The following is a 21,124-nucleotide window of genomic DNA, read 5'->3' as shown; positions in this document are numbered from 1 at the left end:
TAGAAATGGTGAAATAACCCTGCACAGTATAGTGCCATGACTTGGCAATACAATAATGGTAATACATTTAAATTTAAGAAACTCAGGGATTTGGTAGGAATATAAAATTGAAAAACACAGCAAATATCAGGAATCTATCAATCACAGTTCATTTTTTTTACAGCAATATAAATCAAGGAAAAGCTAAAATACATTTTTATAAGCCAGCAGGCTGAAGACTGTGTATGACGTATGCCCGCATTCAATCCATGCATACATATATAAATATATACATATACACATATATATGCAAGTAAAATCTTGATTATCCTACTTTGGATACTTCTCTTTTTGAGTAAATTTATGAACTTTTGCTTGACCTGAAGTTTAGCCCATCACGTGTCCCTAAAGTCAAGTTTTCAGGTATACAAACATAATGTAACAGCCATTTAATACGCAGATAAGTACACTTCATTGGATTTCTAGTTTAGGATAAGTATCTGTCAAGGACTGTGAGTCAGAAATTCATAACACTTAAATGGGAAGCTAGGATACTTTGGTTTTACAAAGCAAGGCTTTGGGGGCAAGTTTAAAAAAAATCTTTCAGGGGTCTTGGTTCGCTCATGGTGGATGATTTTGGTGCAGAGGTAAGCATGCCAGATACCTTTTTATTTGGGATACTATGCAAATGCAGTCTGGCCTCAATCTTTTTGCACAGTGCTTCCCTATACATGTGTTCTGCATTTATATTGAAACCCAATTGGGAACAACATCCCATTTGGCAATAATCCTAAATGACAGGCAGCCTGTGACATTGCTGAATGGCTCTAAGCACCCACTGAATATTTATACAGGGACTATTACTATCAAAGATAGTATCTACTCATAAAGTAGTTATGAGGACTGAGTTAATGAAGGCAACATACTTATCTGGCATATCGTGAGTGTTCCAATTTTAGCAATGATGATCACAGTTGCTACTACCACCATTACTGTATACCAGGCTCTGGACTAGAATAAGAATTAAAGCAGCCACGGTCTCTGCCCTTGATGAGCTTGTCATGCAGTATTTGATCACAGACTCCAGCTCCTACCAGGCTAGTCAGGGCTCACGGCCTAAAAAGCAGGGCTGGGACTGTGGTACCTGGAGACCACAGGCCTGGCTGGAGAGGGCAGGGGCAGCAGCTTGTTGCCTTCTGGCAAATGAGGCCTGTGGTTGCAAATCATGCTTTTCCAGAGAAGTTAGAAATTTGGGTGAAATCTCCCAGCTTACAAGCACTGACAGTGAATATCAACTTTAAAACAATTGCTTTATGGGCTACAAGCCTATGGTATCTGGATGGTTCCTGGAGGTGCTCTTTTACAACTTCTGGACGTGTCAGCTGTTAACAGCTGTTAATTCTCCACGTTTGGGGGCGCAGCTCAAACCAGATGTGGGCAAAGATCACTTGTCAGTCAGTCTGTAATTTTTGGCTTCTCCATGAAATGTACAGAATTTGTGTTAATTTGGGAGTTGGCGGGGCACGACTGAACACTGGGGACTGTCTGTTTAGTGATTACAGAGGCAGAAGCACAATGAATGCTGGTGAAGAGGACAACTGTGGCCACGTGACAAGGAGTTAAGATAGTTATCTTTTGCCAGAGAACACAAGGACACTGTAGAGCACAGATAGGTGAAGAGTTTAACACAATTTATTTTTGCTTAAATAATCGACTAGGTCATCCAGTGTATGGTTTTTCATACATATGTCATTAGAGCTATGTGTCAATGAATGCTGATTTTGTATGAATATAATCAACAAATTAAAGAATTTCACCAAAACCCAAATAAAAATGCCCTTTAAAACACAGCAGCCTTATTAACCTAATATGACATGGCGAAATGGTTACAAATGATTGGCTTACTGAAAGGTGTCTACATCTTATAGCCAGTACACGATACAGGAGTAATTTCACAGCGTGCTGCCATTCTACTAGCTAAGAATTTCTGTTCAGTCCATTTAAAATACCCCTGACGGGGGCCTCTTTTGAGCACCATCCACCTCTAAAGCGGCAAGCATTACCCTTGTAAGCACTAACAGCACCCCCCTCCCCCTAAAGCAACTACTGTATAGGTAATTTTTTTTTTCATTTTTAGATCATTTCATTGAAAAATTGGCAATAGCAACAAATATTAGATGAAGGGCTTTGTGTTTACAGATAAAATCTTCTGTGTTGCAGTATACTGTAGTGTTTGCAAAATTGGAAAAGATTTAATCAAAATAAGGTGATACACATGCATCAAAATATTAGTATTCTGAAGAAAAATTTTTTTCACAGAACTACAGAATTCCTCATTTGGGGAATTATTTAAATTTGCAGCAGATTTTAAAGATTTGTTTTTTTTTTTTAAAATCAAGCTAGCAGTTTTGCATATACAAACATTATAATTGCTAATATACAAGAATCAGTGAAGATCCCCCCAGCCATTACCCCTCCTCACTCTTCTAAGGTGAAGTCATTTGAGACCCCTATTATGTTAAATGCATTTGCAATATTCTGTTTGTGTTCTAAGAGGCAGTGCCTTATCAACATTTATTCTATTTTTCTGTTAGAATTTATACAGTGTTATTATTTACAGCAAAACTATAGATGTTTTAAAAAAGAAACAAATAGTGTTTATACCCTGACAGTTTGGGTCCAAGAAAAATAAGGCGAGCTGTTGTGGATTTAGTAATTTTAGTGTTTCTCCATGATTTGATCATTCCATCTCCTTCTCCTTCTGTCCCTTCTGGCGGCAGAAATTTCTTCCTTTTATAAATGACACCAAATTACTTGAGATAAACTGTTAACAGCATGGCTTCTTGTATATACACTGCATTGCTAATTGCATACGTGCCAATCCTGGGAATGAAAGTGAATTTCCATGCTCTGTAAATTGGCTCATGCTAAATTAAAATGTGGGTGGTTTTTTTCTTTTTCTTTTTGCATTAAAAAAAAAATCATGCCATTAATATGTGGAAGCGGCAAACACATACACCCTTCTCTGTAAATTTTTACTTCCTGCTGACAACTTCCATGAATTTCTCAATACTGGCAGTAAAAACACATGATCCTGTGGAAAGAGAAACAATAGGTGTTGAGTTTAGCTTTCTCCCCCCACCCCCCCCCCTTTTTAAAGAAGTTGCTGAAGTCTCCCTTGCCATTCAACAGAAAAGCCTCAGAGAATGGGGGCCCTCAACTTCCTAATGGGGTGGTTTAACATGCTTTTGACTGAGGTGATTTGCTAGATGTGTCAGAGGACAAAGCCCTGAGGTATGCTGGAAAGCTCTTAGAAGGAAGTGACTTTCTCTGGGTGACCCTGGACCCTCCACAGAACATTGCTTTCTGTATTAGGGGTTTTGGGGATTGAGTTAGAAAGACCCTCTTCTGGTTTTGCCTCTGTTGCTCAGGTCACTCACTCAGGTACTGGGGAAAGCCATTTGCAGACCTCTGGACCTCAGTCTGTGAAATAAAGAGGCTGACAGTGGTGCTCTGAGATTTCCATCAAAATGTATGGAGTTTTTAAGGGCATACAGGACCAGGGATGCAGAGTCAGGATGGAGCACCTGAATCATGCCTATATGTTTTATGCTAAGTCTCTCACCCTGCAAAATGCTACCTTTCATAAAGGGAGAAGAGTCTCATTACTTTGTTTACTATGAAATTGCTTTTCCATATGCAAGTTAAAATTCATGACTATTTTATGCCATTGCAAAGAATACTTTTTTTTCTCCTGCCTCACATCAGTCATGACAGGATAGATTAATTTTATTTGAGATTTTTTATGGAGGCTCCACTGAGAACATCTTGTCCTATCTGATTATACCTGCATAAAGTATCAGTGTTTTATAACCAGTCATAATACATCAAAATAAATTAACCTCCTTTGCCAGAGGTTTTCATACTCCTATGCAGAATTGTTCTTGGTAGGAACGCTTCTTCCACAACACAAAGTCCATTCTTCCTGCTCAGTGTGAAAAGGTGACAGACCTGAGTGCCTACCTGAGAACAAGACATAGCCCCTACAGAAAAGGCGAGTCACGCAAGATTAATTTTGGGAACAACCCTGTTCATTCACATACATGCCACAGACTATTTCTGCTGGTTCAGGAGAACCTTTAGATTTCTGCTTCTGTTGGGGTTTAAGATTGTTCTCAGTGACCCTGAGGTTGTTTATGTACCCCAGACAAGTCTCTTTGCCTTTAGATGGAATATCCTGGGGTTCTGTAAACTTGTTAATGCAGTACTTCCTCTGTCTGCCCCACTATGGTTCGGCCTTCCTTTTTTGTATTAAAAGCCTACTGACCTCCATGCCCCAGGTCACTAATGCTTGAAGCCAAGAACATCAAAGTATCAATTCCTTCTGGGGTGATTTGAACACCGGCCCCACACCCATGACTCTGCAGCAGTTCCAGAGAAGGAAAGTGAGTCATCAGAGCAGGCCGAGTTCCAAAGAGGATGCACATTAGAGTAAGATCAGGATTTTCTCACCTCTGCTTTTACTGTCTATCTTAATCTTCCAGGCACCAGGCTTCTTAGATGGTTCTATGATAATGTTACTCCAGTGATCTCACTTTGTTTTCTTTGGGAAACTTCTCAGCAATTTTCTTCTAATTGAACACCGCCCCCTCCAACTTTTTACAGCTTAACTGATACAGAATTTATATACCATATAATTTATCTATTGTAAATATAGGTTGATAATAATAAATGTATATAGATATGTAATCATCACTACAACCCAGTTCAGCTCTGTTTGGCCTTATCTTCCAAAAACCAATCCAGCTTCCCAATTAATCTTGCAGTAAGAAGCAAGGTCTTTCTCTTATCACCTCAATGCAAGCAAACATTGTCTTGCTAGAAATAGTGGATACGTTTCTATAATTAAAAAAAAAAAATCTATTACGTACGCCTATTTATATTCAGGTATAATGTGAATGATCGTTTAAAAAGTTGAGTGTTACTTCGCCTTTTATATCTATCTTGTTCTTGGTCACACAGTCAGGGTGTATAGGCCCTAACCACATAGGGTTCAAGAATGTTATTCATTGGACAAAAGTGTATGCCAAGGACAGTGTTACACATAAAGCATGAGCATCTTGGCTGAGTGGCTCTGGGTTGTTATACAATAGTAACAGTCTGTATAAACGTGATGAGATCGCCATCTGATGGAAAGGTGCAAGAGCAGGCTCCCTCAAGATAACATTTCAGAAACAGAATTTGAGTCATCTTCTGTGTCTGGGTTTAAATAATGGATCAGAGTTTGAAGCATTTGCATTTAGGAATCTGTCTTTGGGTTTTCATGCTTTTCAAACCCAAATGTAGTGGAAAACAACTCAGAAAACCAATCGTTTTTTTTAGTTATTTCAGTATATATTTGTTTTAAGAAATTTAAAATATCAAAAAAGAACTATTCATTGGATTTTCAAGGCAATTTATATTTCACAGATGAATGTTGTACTTTCTTCATCACATTTTCAAGTCAGGAATATATATTTAGGTTAAAACCAACCTTTCCTTTATAGGTTCATGTAATAGTGGTACTTAACCCCTAGTGCCTAGCTAAAAACAAACAGCAACATCACACACGCACACACACACACCCACACACACCCACACCCCTTACACCTTTAGCTCTCTGCATAGTGGTACTTAACCACTAGTACCTAGCTAAAAACAAACTAACAGCAACACCACACACACACACACACACACACACACACACCCCTTACACACACACACACACCCCTTACACACACACCACACACACACTCACACACACACCCCTTACACCTTTAGCTCTCCGCAGTGTGGCCTAATAAACCTTTTCATGCTTACTGCCCATACTCTCCACTGAAAATCACTGTTTAACAGTCTCCACTGGTTCTCAAACTTGGATACATGTTAGAGTTATCTGGGAAGATTTAAAAAAATCCCAGTATCCAGGCCATATCCCGTATCAGCTGGGTGGCACACAGCATAAAAAACTTAAAAAAGAAAACCCTGTAGATGATTCCAGTGTTCCACCCAGATTAAGAGCCATTAACATGTTCTGAAGCAATGCTTCCCAAGGCTTAAAGTGCATACGTATCACCTAGGGATCTTCAAAAGTGGATTCTGATCGAGTAGGTCAGGGTGAGCCAGGAGTGTCTGCATTTCTAATAAGACTCCCGGGTGATGCTGATACTACTGGTCCACAGATCACACTTGGAAGATCTAGAGAATCTAGACTACATGCCAATCATCATCCCAATTGGTTTCCAATTTCCTTTTCTTTGCTTATGATTTTGTATCCACCTATAATCCCCTGCTGCCATCTTCATTTATCTCTAACTCCTCTTTACCCTCTAAGTGTGTTTCAAATGCCATCTTTTTGAAACTCTGGACTATCTTCTCCCTAGTGAGATCCACCTTTGCAGGCTAACTCTTACTCATTTAAAGACTGAGCTCTGTTAACGCTTTAAAGAAAGCCTTTTCTGATATGCCTTCCCTATAGCCCACTGAGAACAGAGAATTTGTTATTCTAGTTCTTCTCTCCCTAACCCACTTCTGTCTTCCATTCCCTTCTCTTTTTGTCTCTTGTTAAGGAAGTCATGAGGCTAAGAACATTTTTTCCTAAGCATTAATTCTAATTATTTTATGTAATGCTAATTGTGTAATTTAAAAATAATTCCCAGTTTATGTAAATTTGTTCTTCAACTAATATCAATAAGTGGGACTTAATTTTTGTTTGTTCTCTTCTAGTGACTTGTGATTAAAAAATATCTGAGGTAACAGGGCCAGCTTTAAAAAAAGAAATTATTGGGAAAGTATTGATGTACATGTTGGCAGTGGAAGAAAAATACAATGCTCAAGTTTTATAGTTAATTTAGTAGGGCAACTAAATATTGTCATAATTATTAAATGTTTATGATGTGCCAGGCAGTGTTCTAAGGTGGATTAGCTTGTTTAACCCTAATAACAATGAGGTACTACTTCCATTTTACAAATAAGGAAACAGAGCCACAGGGCTATTATACCAGCAGTGCATTTAGCGTGTGGGAGAGCCAGAAATGGAAGTCAAGCTACCTGGCTATCGAGCCCTACTTTTAGTTAATTAGAGATTTTTTTAAAGGGTAAGAAAAATGAAAAGAAATGCTACATAAAAGCATTATCTACTCCAGATAAATTCTGGAAAATATTCTGGAGGACAGGGTCCTGAATTTGGGGTGAAGCAACTCATACCAGAGTTCTGATTTCCTGGAAGCAGAATTGGGAAGTTGGAGTTAAAATCCATTCCTGTCATTAACTACAACCTCATCGATTCTGCTGTCTGTATTAAAGAGGAATGAGAATACCTATTCTACTGGTTTACAGGGATACTATGAGAACAAGTGATACAAAATAATGAAGTACTCTGAAGTATAAACCAGTGTGACACACAGAGGATTCGGTGATGCTGTTGTTCTGGCCTCTCCCACTGCTGTATTCTAGACACCTGGCTGCTGCTGCTCAGCCCACGGGCCTCCTAAACCCAGGATCTCCCAGGAGCTATTCTTGGCTCTCTTCTCACCTCTTTTCTTTATTAAAAATTTACATCATCTTTTAAGAATTGAAGTATAGCTGATTTACAGTGTTGTGTTAGTTTCAAGTGTAGAGCAAAGTGTTTTTTATATATATATATGTATATATATATACACAAACACACATATCCCTATGTATATGTATACACACACACACACATATACAGGTTGCTGTTGTTGTTTAGTTGCTCAGTTGTGTCCAAATCTTTGTCACCCCATGGACTGCAGCAGGCCTGGCTTCCCAGTCCTTCACTGTCTCCCAGAGTTTGCTCAAACTCACGTCAGTTGAGTCGATGATGCCATCCAACCAACTCATCCTCTGTTGCCACCTTCTCCTCCTGTCCTCAATCTTTCCCAGCATCAGGGTCTTTTCCAATGAGTTAGTTCTTTGCATCAAGTGGCCAAAATATTGGAGCTTCAGCATCAGTCATTCCAGTGAATATTCAGAGTTGATTTCCTTTAGGATTGACTGGTTTGATTTTCTTGCTGTCCAAGGGACTCTCAAGAGTCTTATCCAGCACCACAGTTCGAAAGCATTGATCTTCGGAACTCAGCCTGTTTTATGGTCCAACTCTCACATCTGTACATGACTACTGGAAAAACCATAGCTTTGACTATCTGGACCTTTGTTATCAAAGTGATGTCTCTGCTTTTAAATATGCTATGTAGGTTGGTCATAGCCTTTCTTCCAAGGAGCAAGTGTCTTTTAATTTCATGGCTACAGTCACTGTCCACAGTGACTTTTGAGCCCAAGAAAATAAAGTCTATCACTTTTTCTGTTGTTTTCCCATTTATTTGTCATGAAGTGATGGGACTGAATGCTGTGATCTTAGTTTTTTGACTGTTGAGTTTTAAGCCAACTTTTTCACTCTCCTCTTTCACTTTCATCAAGAGGCTCTTCAGTTCCTCTTTGCTTTCTGCCATTAAGGTGGTGTCATCTGCATATCTGAGGTTATTGATATTTCTCCCAACACTCTTGATTCCAGCTTGTGCTTCATCCAGCCTGGCACTTTGCATGATGTACTCTGCATATAAGTTAAATAAGCAGAGTGACAATATACAGCCTTGACGTACTCCTTTCCCAATCTGGAACCAGTCTGTTGTGCCATGTAATATTCTAATTGTTGCCTCTTGACCTGCATACAGGTTTCTTAGGAGGCAGCTAAGGTGGTCTTGTGTGCCCATCTCTTTAAGAATTTTTCACAGTTTGTTGTGATTCACACAGTCAAAGACTTTCACATAGTCAATGAAGAAGAAGTAGATGTTTTTGTGGAACTCCCTTGCTTTCTCTATGATCCAGTGAATGTTGGCAATTTAATCTTTGGTTCCTCTGCCCATTTAAAATCCAGCTTGTATATCTGGAAGTTCTCGGTTCACATACTGTTGCAGCCTAGCTTATAGGATCTTGAGCATTACCTTGCTAGCATGTGAAATGATTGCAATTGTGTGGTATTTTGAACATTCTTTGGCATTGCCCTTCTTTGGGATTGGAATGAAAACTGACCTTTCCAGTCCTGTGGCCACCCACTGCTGAGTTTTCCAAATCTGTTGGCATATTGAGTGCAGCACTTTCACAGCATCAACCTTTAGGATTTGAAATAACTCAGCTGGAATTCCATCACCTCCATTAGCTGTTGTTCATAGTAATTCTTCCTAAGGCTCATTTGACTTCACACTCCAGGATGTTTGGCTCTAGGTGAGTGAGCACACTATAGTGGTTATCTGGGTCATTAAGACCTTTTTTGTACAGTTCTTCTGTGCATTCTTGCCACCTCTTCTTAATATCTTTTGCTTCTTTTAGGTCCACACAATCTCTGTCCTTTATTGTGCCCATCTTTGCATGAAATGTTTCCTTGGTATCTCTAATTTTCTTGAAGAGATCTCTAGTCTTTTCCATTTTATTGTTTTCCTCTATTTCTTTGCATTATTCGCTGAAGAAGGCTTTCTTATCTCTCCTTGCTATTTGGAACTCTGCATTCAGATGGGTGTATCTTTCCTTTTCGCCTTTGCCTTTTGTTTCTCTTCTTTTCTTGGCTATTTGTAAGCCCTCCTCAGACAACCATTTTTCCTTGTTGCATTTCTTTTTCTTAGGGATGGTTTTGGTCACCGCTTCCTGCACAATATTATGAACATCATCGTACTTCAGGTACTCCATGGGATCTAATCTCTTGAATCTATTTGTCACTTCCACTGTATAATCCTAAGGGATTTGATTTAGGTCATACCAGAATGGCCTGGTGGTTTTCCCTACTTTCTTCAATTTAAATCTGAATTTTGCAATAAGAAGTTGGTGATCTGAGCCTCAGTCAGCTCCTGGTCTTGTTTTTGCTGACTGTATAGAATTTCTCCATCTTCGACTGCAAAGAACATAATCAATCTGGTTTTGGTACTGACCATCTGGTGATGTCCATGTGTAAAGTCGTTTCTTGTGTTGTTGCAAGAGGGTGTTTGTTATGACCAATGCGTTCTCTTGGCAAAACTCTGTTAGCCTTTGCCCTGCTTCATTTGTACTCCAAATTTGCCTGTTACTCCAGGTATCTCTTGACTTTCTACTTCTGCATTCCACTCCTCTTTGATGAAAAGGACATCGTTTTTTGTTTTGGTGTTAGTTCTAGAAGATCTTGTAGGTCTTCATAGAACCATTTAACTTCACCTTTTTCAGTATTAGTAGTTGAAGCATATATTTAGATTACTGTAATACTGAATGGTTTTCCTTGGAAACGAATCAAGATCATTCTGTTGTTTTTGAGACTGCACCCAGGTAGTGTATTTTGGACTCTATTGTTACTGTGAGGGCTACTCCATTTCTTCTAAGGGATTCTTGCCCACAGTAGTAGATATAATGGTCATCTAAATTAAATTCACCCATTTCCACCCATTTTATTTCACTGATTCCTAAAATGTTGATGTTCACTCTTGCCATCTCCTGTTTGACCACTTCCAGTTTACCTTGATTCATGGATCTAACATTCCAGGTTCCTATGCAATATTGTTCTTTACAGCATCAGACTCTATTTTCACCACCAGACATATCCACAACTGGGCGTTGTTTCTGCTTTGGCCCAGCCTCTTCATTCCACCCTGGAGCCATTTCTCTGCTCTTCTCCAGTAGCATATTGGGCACCTACTGACCTGGGGTGTTCATCTTTCAGTGTCATATCTTTTTGCCTTTTCATACATGTTCATGGGGTTCTCAAGGCAAGAATGCTGAAGTGGTTTGCCATTCCCTTCTCCAGTATAGTAATGACAAGATATTGAGTATAGTTCCCTGTGCTACAGAGTAGGTCCCTGTTGTTTGCCTGTTTTATATATATTGTTACTGTTGTTTAGTTGCTCAGTCGTGTCCAACTCTTTATGACCACATGAACTGTAGCCCACCACATTCCTCTGTCCATGGGGATTTTCAGGCAAGAATACTGGAGTGGGTTGCCACCATTTTATATATAGTAGTGTATATGTTAATCCCAAACTCCTAATTTATATCCCTGCCCTATATAGTAGTGTATATGTTAATCCCAAACTCCTAATTTATATCCCTGCCCCCACTTCTCTTAATACTACTATTAATAATAATAGCTGAGTGTTTACTGTGGGCTTGCCAGTCACTATTTTAAGTGAGTAACTCATTTAATTCTAGCAACAACTCTATGAGATATGTTACTCTTATCCTAATAGAGGCCAAGAAATTAAGGCACAGAAGTTAAATAGGTTAGTCAAGCTTACACAGCTAGTAAGCCTGTGGTTTATGTTCACTCAGGCCACTTCTATACCACATTAAGATCATTAGCCCACGTTTCTCTTCCTCATTACTGACAAATACTGAAGCACTACAGATTGACCTATTTCAATCTCTAATTTTATTTTTCTCCTCTTAGGGTCTATATTTTTGTTAGTGATTACACACAAGTTCACAATCTCACTCCCTCTATAGAGTTAATCTGGTTGTTACACTTCTAAAATGTTCCTCACATCTGCCCTCAACTTTCTGTTGTCTCTGCCCAGGTTCAGGCCCTCACTGTGTCTCATAACTGAGTTCCTCGTGTTCAAACTCTCCTCCTACTAACTCCCTTTCCTACCACCAGGGTTACCTAACTCCCATCTGACTGTGTTCTCCTACCACAACACTTCCAGTGGTACCCTGTTGTCTCTAGGATAAGGGCCACAGTCACGAGCATAGCACATATCATCACACTGCCCAGTCTTAAGCCTACTCTGTCTTCAGAAGCCACTTTAAATATGCACTTCCAAGAAGCTTTGCCAGCTCTCCTCCATTGGAGTTTATTACATCTTCCAGTGAATTCTCCTAGCAATTTGTTTATATCTTTTATTATAACTCTGTATTTTGACTTGTGTTGCTTACCTCTTGGTCTAGACTGTAGTTATATGTCCTCAAATAAGTAGCAATGCTTGGGATAATGTCTTTTTTTCAATTTATATATATGTATTTTTTTACTGAAGGAAAGTTGATTTACAATGTTGTGTTAATTTCAGGTGTACAGCAAAGTGATTTTATATATATATATGTATACACACACACATACATATATTCTTCAGATTCTCTTATATGTTATTACAAAATATTGAGTATAGTTCCCTGTGTTTTACAGTAGGCCCTGGTTGATTATTTTATATATAGTAGTATATCAATTCCAATCTCCTAATTTCTCCTTCCCTCACCCCTGTTTTCCCTTTTATAACCATATGCAGGTTTTCCATGTCTGTGAGTCTCTTTCTGTCTTGGAAATAAGTTCATTGTATTTTTTTTTTTTAAAGATTTCACATATAAGTGATACGTCTTTCTCTGTTCACCTTAGTGTGATGATCTCCAGGTCCATCCATGTTGCAGCAAATGATATTATTTCATTCTTTTTTATGGCTGAGTTGTATTAGGATAATGTCTTACATGTGGGACTCTCTTGATCACAAACACAGTGTGTGTCACATGCTAAGAGTAAAGCGGTTCTAAATGTGTGTGGTCACTTAAGTCACTTATTTATAAAAGCTTATCAGCCAGTCTACATTATAGGAAAGTTTCTTTTATCCACTGATATTAAACTGCAAGGATTAAAATATTTTATGGTAAAACCAAACAGATATGCTAGAGGGCCAAGGCTGAATATGTAGGCAGTTTTAGATTAGAACAGATAGAACAGCTTGGAGATCTCTAGGTAGGAAGAGGTCAGAGGCAACCTTCTAAAGCTCTGTTGCTCTTCAAAATGTTGTTCTTTGGGGCTCAATCCTGAGCCCCTTCTTTGCTTACTTTCATTTTCTCCCTAGGTAATCACATCTATTCTCTGGTGTTCCCTTTCTCTGATATTCAGGACTCACCTCTTGAGTGATAACACTCATTATTATATGCCAAGTCACAATCTTTCCTCAGAGCTCCAGACTTATGTACCGACAAATGGCCTGACTTCTTGATAGTTTTAAAACCCATCCTGTTTCTTTTTCCACCACCCACTTGCTTACACTTGGAACCTGGGTGTCATTCTTTTTTTTTAATTTATTTTAAATTAGTTTATTTATCTATTTTTTAACTTTACAATATTGTATTGGTTTTGCCATACATTGACATGAATCCACCATGGGTGTACATGTGTTCCCCTTCCAGAACCCCCCTCCCACCTCTCTCCCCATCCCATCCCTCCGGGTCATCCCGGTGCACCAGCCCCAAGCACCCTGTATCATGCATGACTCAACTCTTCTCCATTTTACCTCCAAGCCATCAGATACTGTCAACTTTCCTAAAACTACAGCCCAGGTCCTAGCCCTGTCATCATGTGGCTTAGCTGGACTACAGCAATAACATCCTAGCTCATCCCCTTCAGTTTGTTCTTGTTTTCCCTTCAGTCCTTCTCTACATAGCTGGTGTGTTTAAAAAAAAAAAAAATTAGGTCAGGCTCTTGCTTAAAATCTTTCAAAGGCTTCAGTGTCTTTTTTTTTTTAGAATGAAATCCAAATCCTATATTCTGGCCTATGATGCAGCATTTCTCATTTCATCATGTGCCTGCTTCAGACACCACCAGCTCATCAGGCTCTGGGGCACTGATCTTCTTTCATGTCCTCAAATGTGTTAGGCCTTTTCCTACCTCAAGGCCCTTGCAGATGTTGTACCCTTTGCTTGGAGTCCTCTTTTCCTTCCCGTTTTCATTGCTGGTGGCACCTATGAGGCCTTAGCATAAATGGCATGACTTTCCCCAGCCCCTAAGTCTAAATATGTTCCTGTGTTATTCTTCCTTGGATCTTGGACTTCGTATTTTTAGCCCTTAGACGACATGTGTCCCATCTCTTTCTCCTCTGCAGGCTGAGAGATGCAGAAGGGCAGAGGCCATGGAGGTTTTATTCACCTCTGTGTATCTAGCCTTTTCACTGTAAACCAGGTAGAAGGTCAAATACTTTTTGAAGACATGAATGAAATGAGTCAACTTTTTGACCTCAGGTAATAAAGTATTTCCCCAGCAGGCCTGGGTGCTGTTGCTGCTCCTGGTTTCCATGTGGCTGTGAGATCTTGAGCATTTCCCTGAAAGAGGTTTAAAATGCAGCTACAGTCTTTTATGGCATATATCTGGGGGCCTTCTCATGCCACAGCCTCACTAATCAGTTCTCTAATGGTATTTTTAAAGTAAACATTTGGAGATTATGGCTATGAAGGTTTGTTTTATTTTAAAAAACAAAACCAAAACACTGAGTATTTTCACTGTGTACTGTATGAAGAAATTTACTACAGGTTGCCTTTACACATGTATTTGATTCAAAATGCTTTTAGGTTTCTGATAATAATCAAATACTGTTTAACTATTAATATGAGTAACAGTTAAGAGCTAGGCTTTGGATGAGTTCAAGTTTTATTCTTTTGCTCATTAGCTATAGACCTTGGGTAAGTCATTAAATTCTTCCAAACTTCAGTTTCCTCATTTATTAAAAAAGGGATAATAGTATTTACCTTATAGCATTGTTTTGGGGACTACATGAGGTAATGTATGTAATGATATTACCTGGCATATAGTAATCTCTGATAGGATATGACTATTAATATTATTATTCATAAGTAATGTTAGAAAGACAGCTTAGTGGAATTGGACACTAAGTGAAGTATCAATCTTGAATTAAGTTCTAGTTCTTCCAACAGAAGAAAGGTCATATGACCTCTCTGAGCCTTAGCATCCTCATCTGTAAAAGGTAGCAATCAAAATCGGTCTGACCTTCCTGGAGACTTGTTTGAAGAGTAAGACAAAAATGTAAAAGCACTTTATAAGGTATAAGTCATTATATATTATGTATAAATCTTTATATTTATTTTAAGCCATCAGCTTACTTATTTTCAGCCATCAGCTTTTCCCTTACATTAAAAGTAGGATGGCTGTGACTCAGTATTAAAGAAAGGCAGGTGTAGGGTTCAGATAGCTCAAAATTCAACCGGTTATAAAAGCAGAATAAAAATTTTAATGTTACCATCTGATATTCAGTGAAATTTGGCCACATGCCATGTGCTTATTAGTTGTTCTACTGTTAAATAAAAAAAAAAGACAGCCAGCAGGGTCATAAAAACCCTCACTATATTTGCAAATTGATTTTTCCAGAGCACACATTCAGTGTCCTGGAATTATAGGCAGTATTCTTGGACTCATTTCCTAAGTTCACTTATGAAAGGTAAATACCACCCTGGAGAGTAAAATGAAGCTTGCAGTCAAATCACTGTTCTTTCCATCTGACACATTTAGTTTGCTTTACATTGAAGCTATTTTCACATTCATATGAATTCTCCTATTGAGTTTCTCTTTCCTTTGAGTGGTGTAGCAAATGATCCAAAGCCAAGCCAACTGCTTTACGGAGTGGATTATTTATCATTCTGGTGTATCTTGTATATTTTTGACAAGTCATTTCTGTATTAATTTGCTCTAAAGGACCCTGGAAGTCTAGCATTTTTACATATTTTGGTGTCATTTATTCCTACATATTAGGTGTATGTTACTCTAGAAAAATGGTTTTGCTGGTGTAGATAACCTTTTTGGTTCTTTCCTACTCAGAGTCTGAGTCTATGACTGAACAAGTGACTAAACTTTTAGGGGCATACTAAAGCTGACAGCTAACTGAACTCTCTTCTAGTTTTATTTATCACTTAGAATTGCTTAAACAGAGTAATTTAAAGTCAAATTCACGCTTAGTGTTTTATTAATCTGCCATATAGCCAAAGCATCCTTTTTTTTAACTGATTAACAAAGTTGTGATAGTTTCAAGTGGACAGCAAAGGGACTCAACCATACATATACATGTATCCATTCTCCCTCAAACTCCCCTCCTATTCAAGCTGTACATACCATTGAGCAGAGTTCCCTTGTTGGTTATCCATTTTAAATATAGCAGTGTGTACATATCCATCCCAAACTCCCTAACTCTATCTCCCCCCCAAATCCTTCCCCCTGGCAACCATTAGTTATTTCTCTAAGTCTGTGAGTCTGTTTTGTAAATAAGTTTGTTTGTATAATTTCTTTATAGATTTCACATGTCATAGAATATTAGTCCTCTGTCTGACTTGCTTCACTCAGTATAACAATATATAAGTCTAACTATGTTGCTACACATGGCATTATTTCATTCTTTTTAATTAGCCAAAGAAATCTTGAGAAAGAACAGAGCTAGAGGTATGATGCTCCTTGACTTCAGACTATATTACAAAGCTATAGTAATTAAAACAGTATGCTACTGACACAAAAACAGACACACAGATCAATGGAACAGACTAGAGAGCCCAAAAATAAACCCACACACTTATGGTCAATTAATCTATGGCAAAGCAGGCAAGAATATAAAATGGAGAAAAGACAGTCTCTTCAATAAGTGATGCTGGGAAAACTGGACAGCCACATGTAAAAGAATAAGAATAGAACATTTTATCAGAACATATCAAAAGAAAACTAAAAAACTAAGAATAGATTAAAGACCTAAAAGTTACTGGAAACCATAGAAGTCCTGGAAGAAAACACAGAATACTTTTTGACATAAACTGTAGCAATATTTTTTTGGATATGTCTCCTAAGGCAAAGGAAACAATAGCAAAAATAAGTGGGTCAAAATAGTGGAAAAGGAAGATGTGGTGTATATATATGGAATGGAATATTTAAAAAGTGAAATTTTGCCATTTACAACAACATAGATGGACCTGGAGAGTATTATGGTTCATGAATAAGTCAGAGAAAGACAAATACATATTTATTTTTTAGTCCACATATAAGTAATAACAGAATATAGCAAAATATAGACTCACAGATATAGAGAACAAACCAGTAGTGACCAGTGGGGAGAGGGAAGGCAGAAGGGACAAGAGAAGGGTAGGAGATTAGAGGTACAGACTAATATGTATAAAATAAATAAGCTACAAAGACATTGTACAGCACAGGGAAATATAGCCAATATTTTACAAAAATTTTAAATGGAGTATAATCTATACAAATTTTGGATCACTGTGTTATGCATCTGAAACTAATATTGTAAATCAGCTACACCTCAATTAAAAAAAATCTATATATATGTCTTTTACTAGGTTCAGCTGTAAGACATGAGTAATGGGTGGGTTCATTCTAGATATTGCCTCACTGATGTCATTCTTAATTTTCTCATCTCTCACCCTTGTCATCTGACAAAAAGCAATTCATGTCACTATGTTTTGATTCAGCCTTACTGTCACTACCTCTTACAATCCTTAGTGCCCAAGCCAGCATCTTCAGTAGTTTAACAGATTATCTGCTCATCTATTATTGCCACCTCCCTTCATTCTGTGCCTTACAGCTAGAGTAAGTGATGCAAAACCTAAACTTTTAGTGGAAAGAGTCTCATGAGACCTGAATTTTTCTTACCTCTCCAGACACAATGCCAAAACCTTCTACCAGCTGCACTGACCTCTTCTCCCTTCTTGTTTCTTTCTCCTTCTGGCTTTTGCACAATGCTGTAGCCTATGCCTGGAAGTCAACCCCAAACCCCATCCAGTTTCTTCCTCTTCACCCAGCTGAGTCCTATTCACCCTTTAAAACAGCTCGAGCATCATTTTCTCAAAGAAAACCTTCCCTGTCATCTCAGACAAGGTCAGATATCCAGTTAACGGGGTTAAGAGTGTGGGTTCCGGAAGCTGCCTGTTAGGGTTTGTATCCTATTTCTGCCATTTTTTATTTAGGTGACCTTGTGGCAATTCTGAGCCTATTAAATGGGGATGATAAAGGTGCCAATCCAAGAGGACTGACTGTGAGAATCAAGTGAAGGGTACACCTGAAACACTGGATGAGTATGTATAGCAAACATTGTTATTTCCAAAGCTCTCTGCGGTTCCTAGGAGTTTTCTCAAAGCCATAAATACTGAAACGACTGACTACCATTAAATCTCCAAACGTAAGGTCAGTGAGGGCCAGTACCTCCCTAGTGTTGTTTACCAGTGATTTCCCAGTGCCTTAGGCAGAAAGCTTCAAGGAGAGAAAGTGAAATCAATCCTTAAGTGAATAAACAGGCAAATAATAAGAGTTTTTTTGGAGGTGGAGGGATTAAGAATTTCTTTGGGTCTTAGTTACAGTCACCTCACATACAAAATTTGGGGCAACAAGACTCTGATTTCTCAGCTCCTTATGGCAACACTCCAAATACCAGGATTCTGGTAACTGGGGAACAGCAGATGAATGGAAGTGGAAACTGGGATCTCTCTGCTCTTTGTTTCTGGAGGCTAAGAAAACTCTTGGTGAACAGCCCTAAGAACTCGTCCAGCTTTGTCTCACAGACTTACAAAGAGCTTTACAAAGCTCTATCTGCTTTTTCACCCCATATGGACTTTCTAATTGTGGTTCCGTAGGAAGAACTAGCACAAAGTTCAGAAAACAATGTTAAAGGAAAACACCCTTCTTTATGAAGAAAAATTAAGACAGCTTTAAACAAAGCTCACTAAACATTTTAACTTACAAAACACAGTAGTCCCATTAGCCTCCTATTTAATTTGCTTTGTTTATACAAAATATATTAAGTAGTATATAGAGATTTTGGTCACTTCACTTAAACTTGGCAACAAATATATTTCAACCAAAATTATATTCTCAGATGCGGTTCTGCAAAAATGGTGGGAAATTGAATCAATACAACTTTCCAAGTACATTTATATGAACTATTTGTTGCTAAATAACCTTCCTGTTAGAATGAATAATGCTACTGCATCTTAAACACTGAGCCTTCGCTCTTTGAGGAGACTCAATGATCAATATTTACATTTGCTTCTGCAAACATCATTTACATTTAAATTCCTGACTAATTTGTGAAGAGAAAGTTTATGGACTGTGAGCTGGAGGCCATAGTTTTAGTGTGTGTATGTATGTGTATGGGCCCCCCTGGTGGCTCAGTGGTAAAGAATCTGCCTGCCAATGCCTGTGTGTGTGTGTGTGTGTGTGTGTGTGTGTATAAAAACTGAGTCATTTTGCTATACAGTAGAAATTATCACAGGGTTTCCCTGGTAGCTCAGAGGGTAAAGCGTCTACCTGTAGTGCGGGAGACCGGGGTTTGATCCCTGGGTCAGGAAGATCCCTGGGAGAAGGAAATGGCAACCCACTCCAGTATTCTTGCCTGGGGAAATCCCATGAACAGAGGAGCTGGCAGGCTAGTTCGTGGGGTCACAAAAGAGTCAGACACAGCTTAGCAACTAAACAACAACAACAATGTATGTATACACAAACGTAAAAATGACTCTAACTGCATACTAGATATTCAAAGCTGTAATTCCGTTGAAAAAGAGAGGAAGGGTGGAGGAGCTATGGATCACTTATTTGGTGAAGTTAGATGTGCTACTGTTGCTGATTTGAGCACACTTACCACCTTGGTTGACTGTTTGCTGTTATGAGTGGCTCTTCTTTTCTACTTGACGGATTTCTTTCTTCGTCTTCACCTTATAACCTTCTCCCTGTTTTGAAAGGAATGTACACATTAAGATTTCACGGTGAAAGAGTTTTCACTAAAAAGCAGGTTCCGCTCTGGTCCCATGAGGCTAGATTAGGGTAAGGGAGACACAGTTTAAAGCACTTTGTCACTTCATGTCCAAAAATACCATCTATTTACCTTAACCACACAGCTCAGCAGCATCAAGGCAAGCTGGAGAGCACCATCAGAATGAATACCATGTTACTATACTTCACAATCATTCATTCGATTAGTGATCAATCAAACAGCCTGTCCACTTCCTGTGAAGCTAGAAGAAATCACTAAAGCTCTCAAGGCACTCAAACCCCAGTTGTAAAAAATATTAGTAAGTTATAATTTATGCCTTTTAAAGTCAGCAGAATGTTAAGTAATCTGTTGTAATGAGAAGGAAATTTCTCGGTAAAGCACTAATCATGAACTAAACATCATGGAAGTGCTGTCGAGCTGAAAGACTTTTTCTTTTTTAATTTGTGAAATTACCATGCCCTTCCTCTTACTCCTGACAAAGTAGGCATCCTTTTTCCATAAAACAAGACCTCTCTTCACTGAGCATCAAGGACACACTTCTCTGCGAGCAAAGTGGTTCCACAAATGCTCAGCTTTTAACCTACTTATAACAGAAAACACAGTAGTCCTTCCAATTTTCTGAATTACTCCTTCTCAGATATTTTCAGTTTACTTTTTTCTTATGTAAACACAGGTATTGAAGTTTCTATTTTTTTTTTTAATAAAAAGGGTGAGGTCTGAGAAAGGAAAGAAATGAAAAATAACCAGAGATGTTTTCTCTGGGAGTTAGAGATTCATTTGCTGAGTTATGCTGCTCAGTGATGACTTTGGTTCTTTAACTGGTACACTGGAGATGGGCTGTTGTTAACCCAGAGAGAAAAATCCTCTTCAGGTTAAGATGGGGGACAGGGGATTTGTATTCCCCTGTAGAATATACTGGAAAGAGAAAATGTTTAGATTCAATGTAAGGGTCTTATGACAAGCTTTTTATCATTCTGACTTTTAATTAAACCCTGTGCATCTGCTGGAAACAAGTTCTCTCTCTCCGGGTCCTAGGCAGGCACTGGGCTGCAGGTAAAGTACTGGAGGAGGGCTAGGTTTGGGGATGGCTGAGGGATTTGGTTGTGGTGGAGGGTTTTTAATTTTCTCTCCCATGCTTGAACTGGCACATTCCATCCTCCATAAATGAAATAATCTCTGTGAAAACTCTAAAGGTAGTAAAAGTATATGGTGTTAAAGAATGTTAGGAAGGAAAGTCTTTTTCTTTGACTCTGATCAAATAGACAAGATGTCAAAAGCAGCAAATGCTTCAAGCTGCCACACTGCAGATGCCAGGCTGTTAGCAGCATATTCTAAAGCATTCACAAAGCTTTTATCCTCTACTTTCTTTTTGATAGTCTCTCTCCGTTACCACGTCATCATGTTTTCTCTCTTGTGGGATAACAATTCGTCTTAGTACTTTCCGAGTGATCTGTATAGGAAGCAATAGTGAAAAGGAGAGCTTTTTCTCTTTTCTATTTCAAGAGCTGACTCTACAGCAAACAAATAGAAAATCTAAACCCAAGAGAAGCATGAAATCCCATTGATGATTACTTTTCTGGTGATGAGGTTGCCTT

General features: G+C 38.5%; 1 protein-coding gene and 1 long non-coding RNA gene across 3 annotated transcripts in view; one reads left to right on the top strand and one right to left on the bottom strand.

Annotated features, from left to right (window-relative positions):
- Nucleotides 1-21,124, top strand: part of LOC145537972 (uncharacterized) — a 169,396-nt gene that overhangs the window by 87,692 nt on the left and 60,580 nt on the right. The gene's annotated exons all lie outside the window — the stretch shown is intronic.
- The window catches only part of ANK3 (ankyrin 3), a 365,422-nt gene continuing 345,947 nt past the window's right edge, over nucleotides 1,650-21,124 (bottom strand). For both annotated transcript variants that reach the window (XM_081569013.1, XM_081569014.1), the window contains 2 exons: nucleotides 19,398-19,485; nucleotides 1,650-3,073 (listed from right to left, as the gene is read on the bottom strand). In XM_081569013.1, the coding sequence (XP_081425139.1) occupies nucleotides 19,420-19,485 (66 nt within the window). In that variant the 3' untranslated portion in view covers nucleotides 1,650-3,073; nucleotides 19,398-19,419. The remainder of the gene's footprint in view (nucleotides 3,074-19,397; nucleotides 19,486-21,124) is intronic.

Source organism: Giraffa tippelskirchi, chromosome 2, assembly GCF_054371585.1.
Source record: "Giraffa tippelskirchi isolate mGirTip1 chromosome 2, T2T-mGirTip1v1.2.pri, whole genome shotgun sequence".
Classification (NCBI taxonomy): Eukaryota; Metazoa; Chordata; class Mammalia; order Artiodactyla; family Giraffidae; genus Giraffa; species Giraffa tippelskirchi.
Note: the sequence above shows the minus strand (reverse complement) of the source record. Positions and strands in the feature narration are given on the sequence as shown.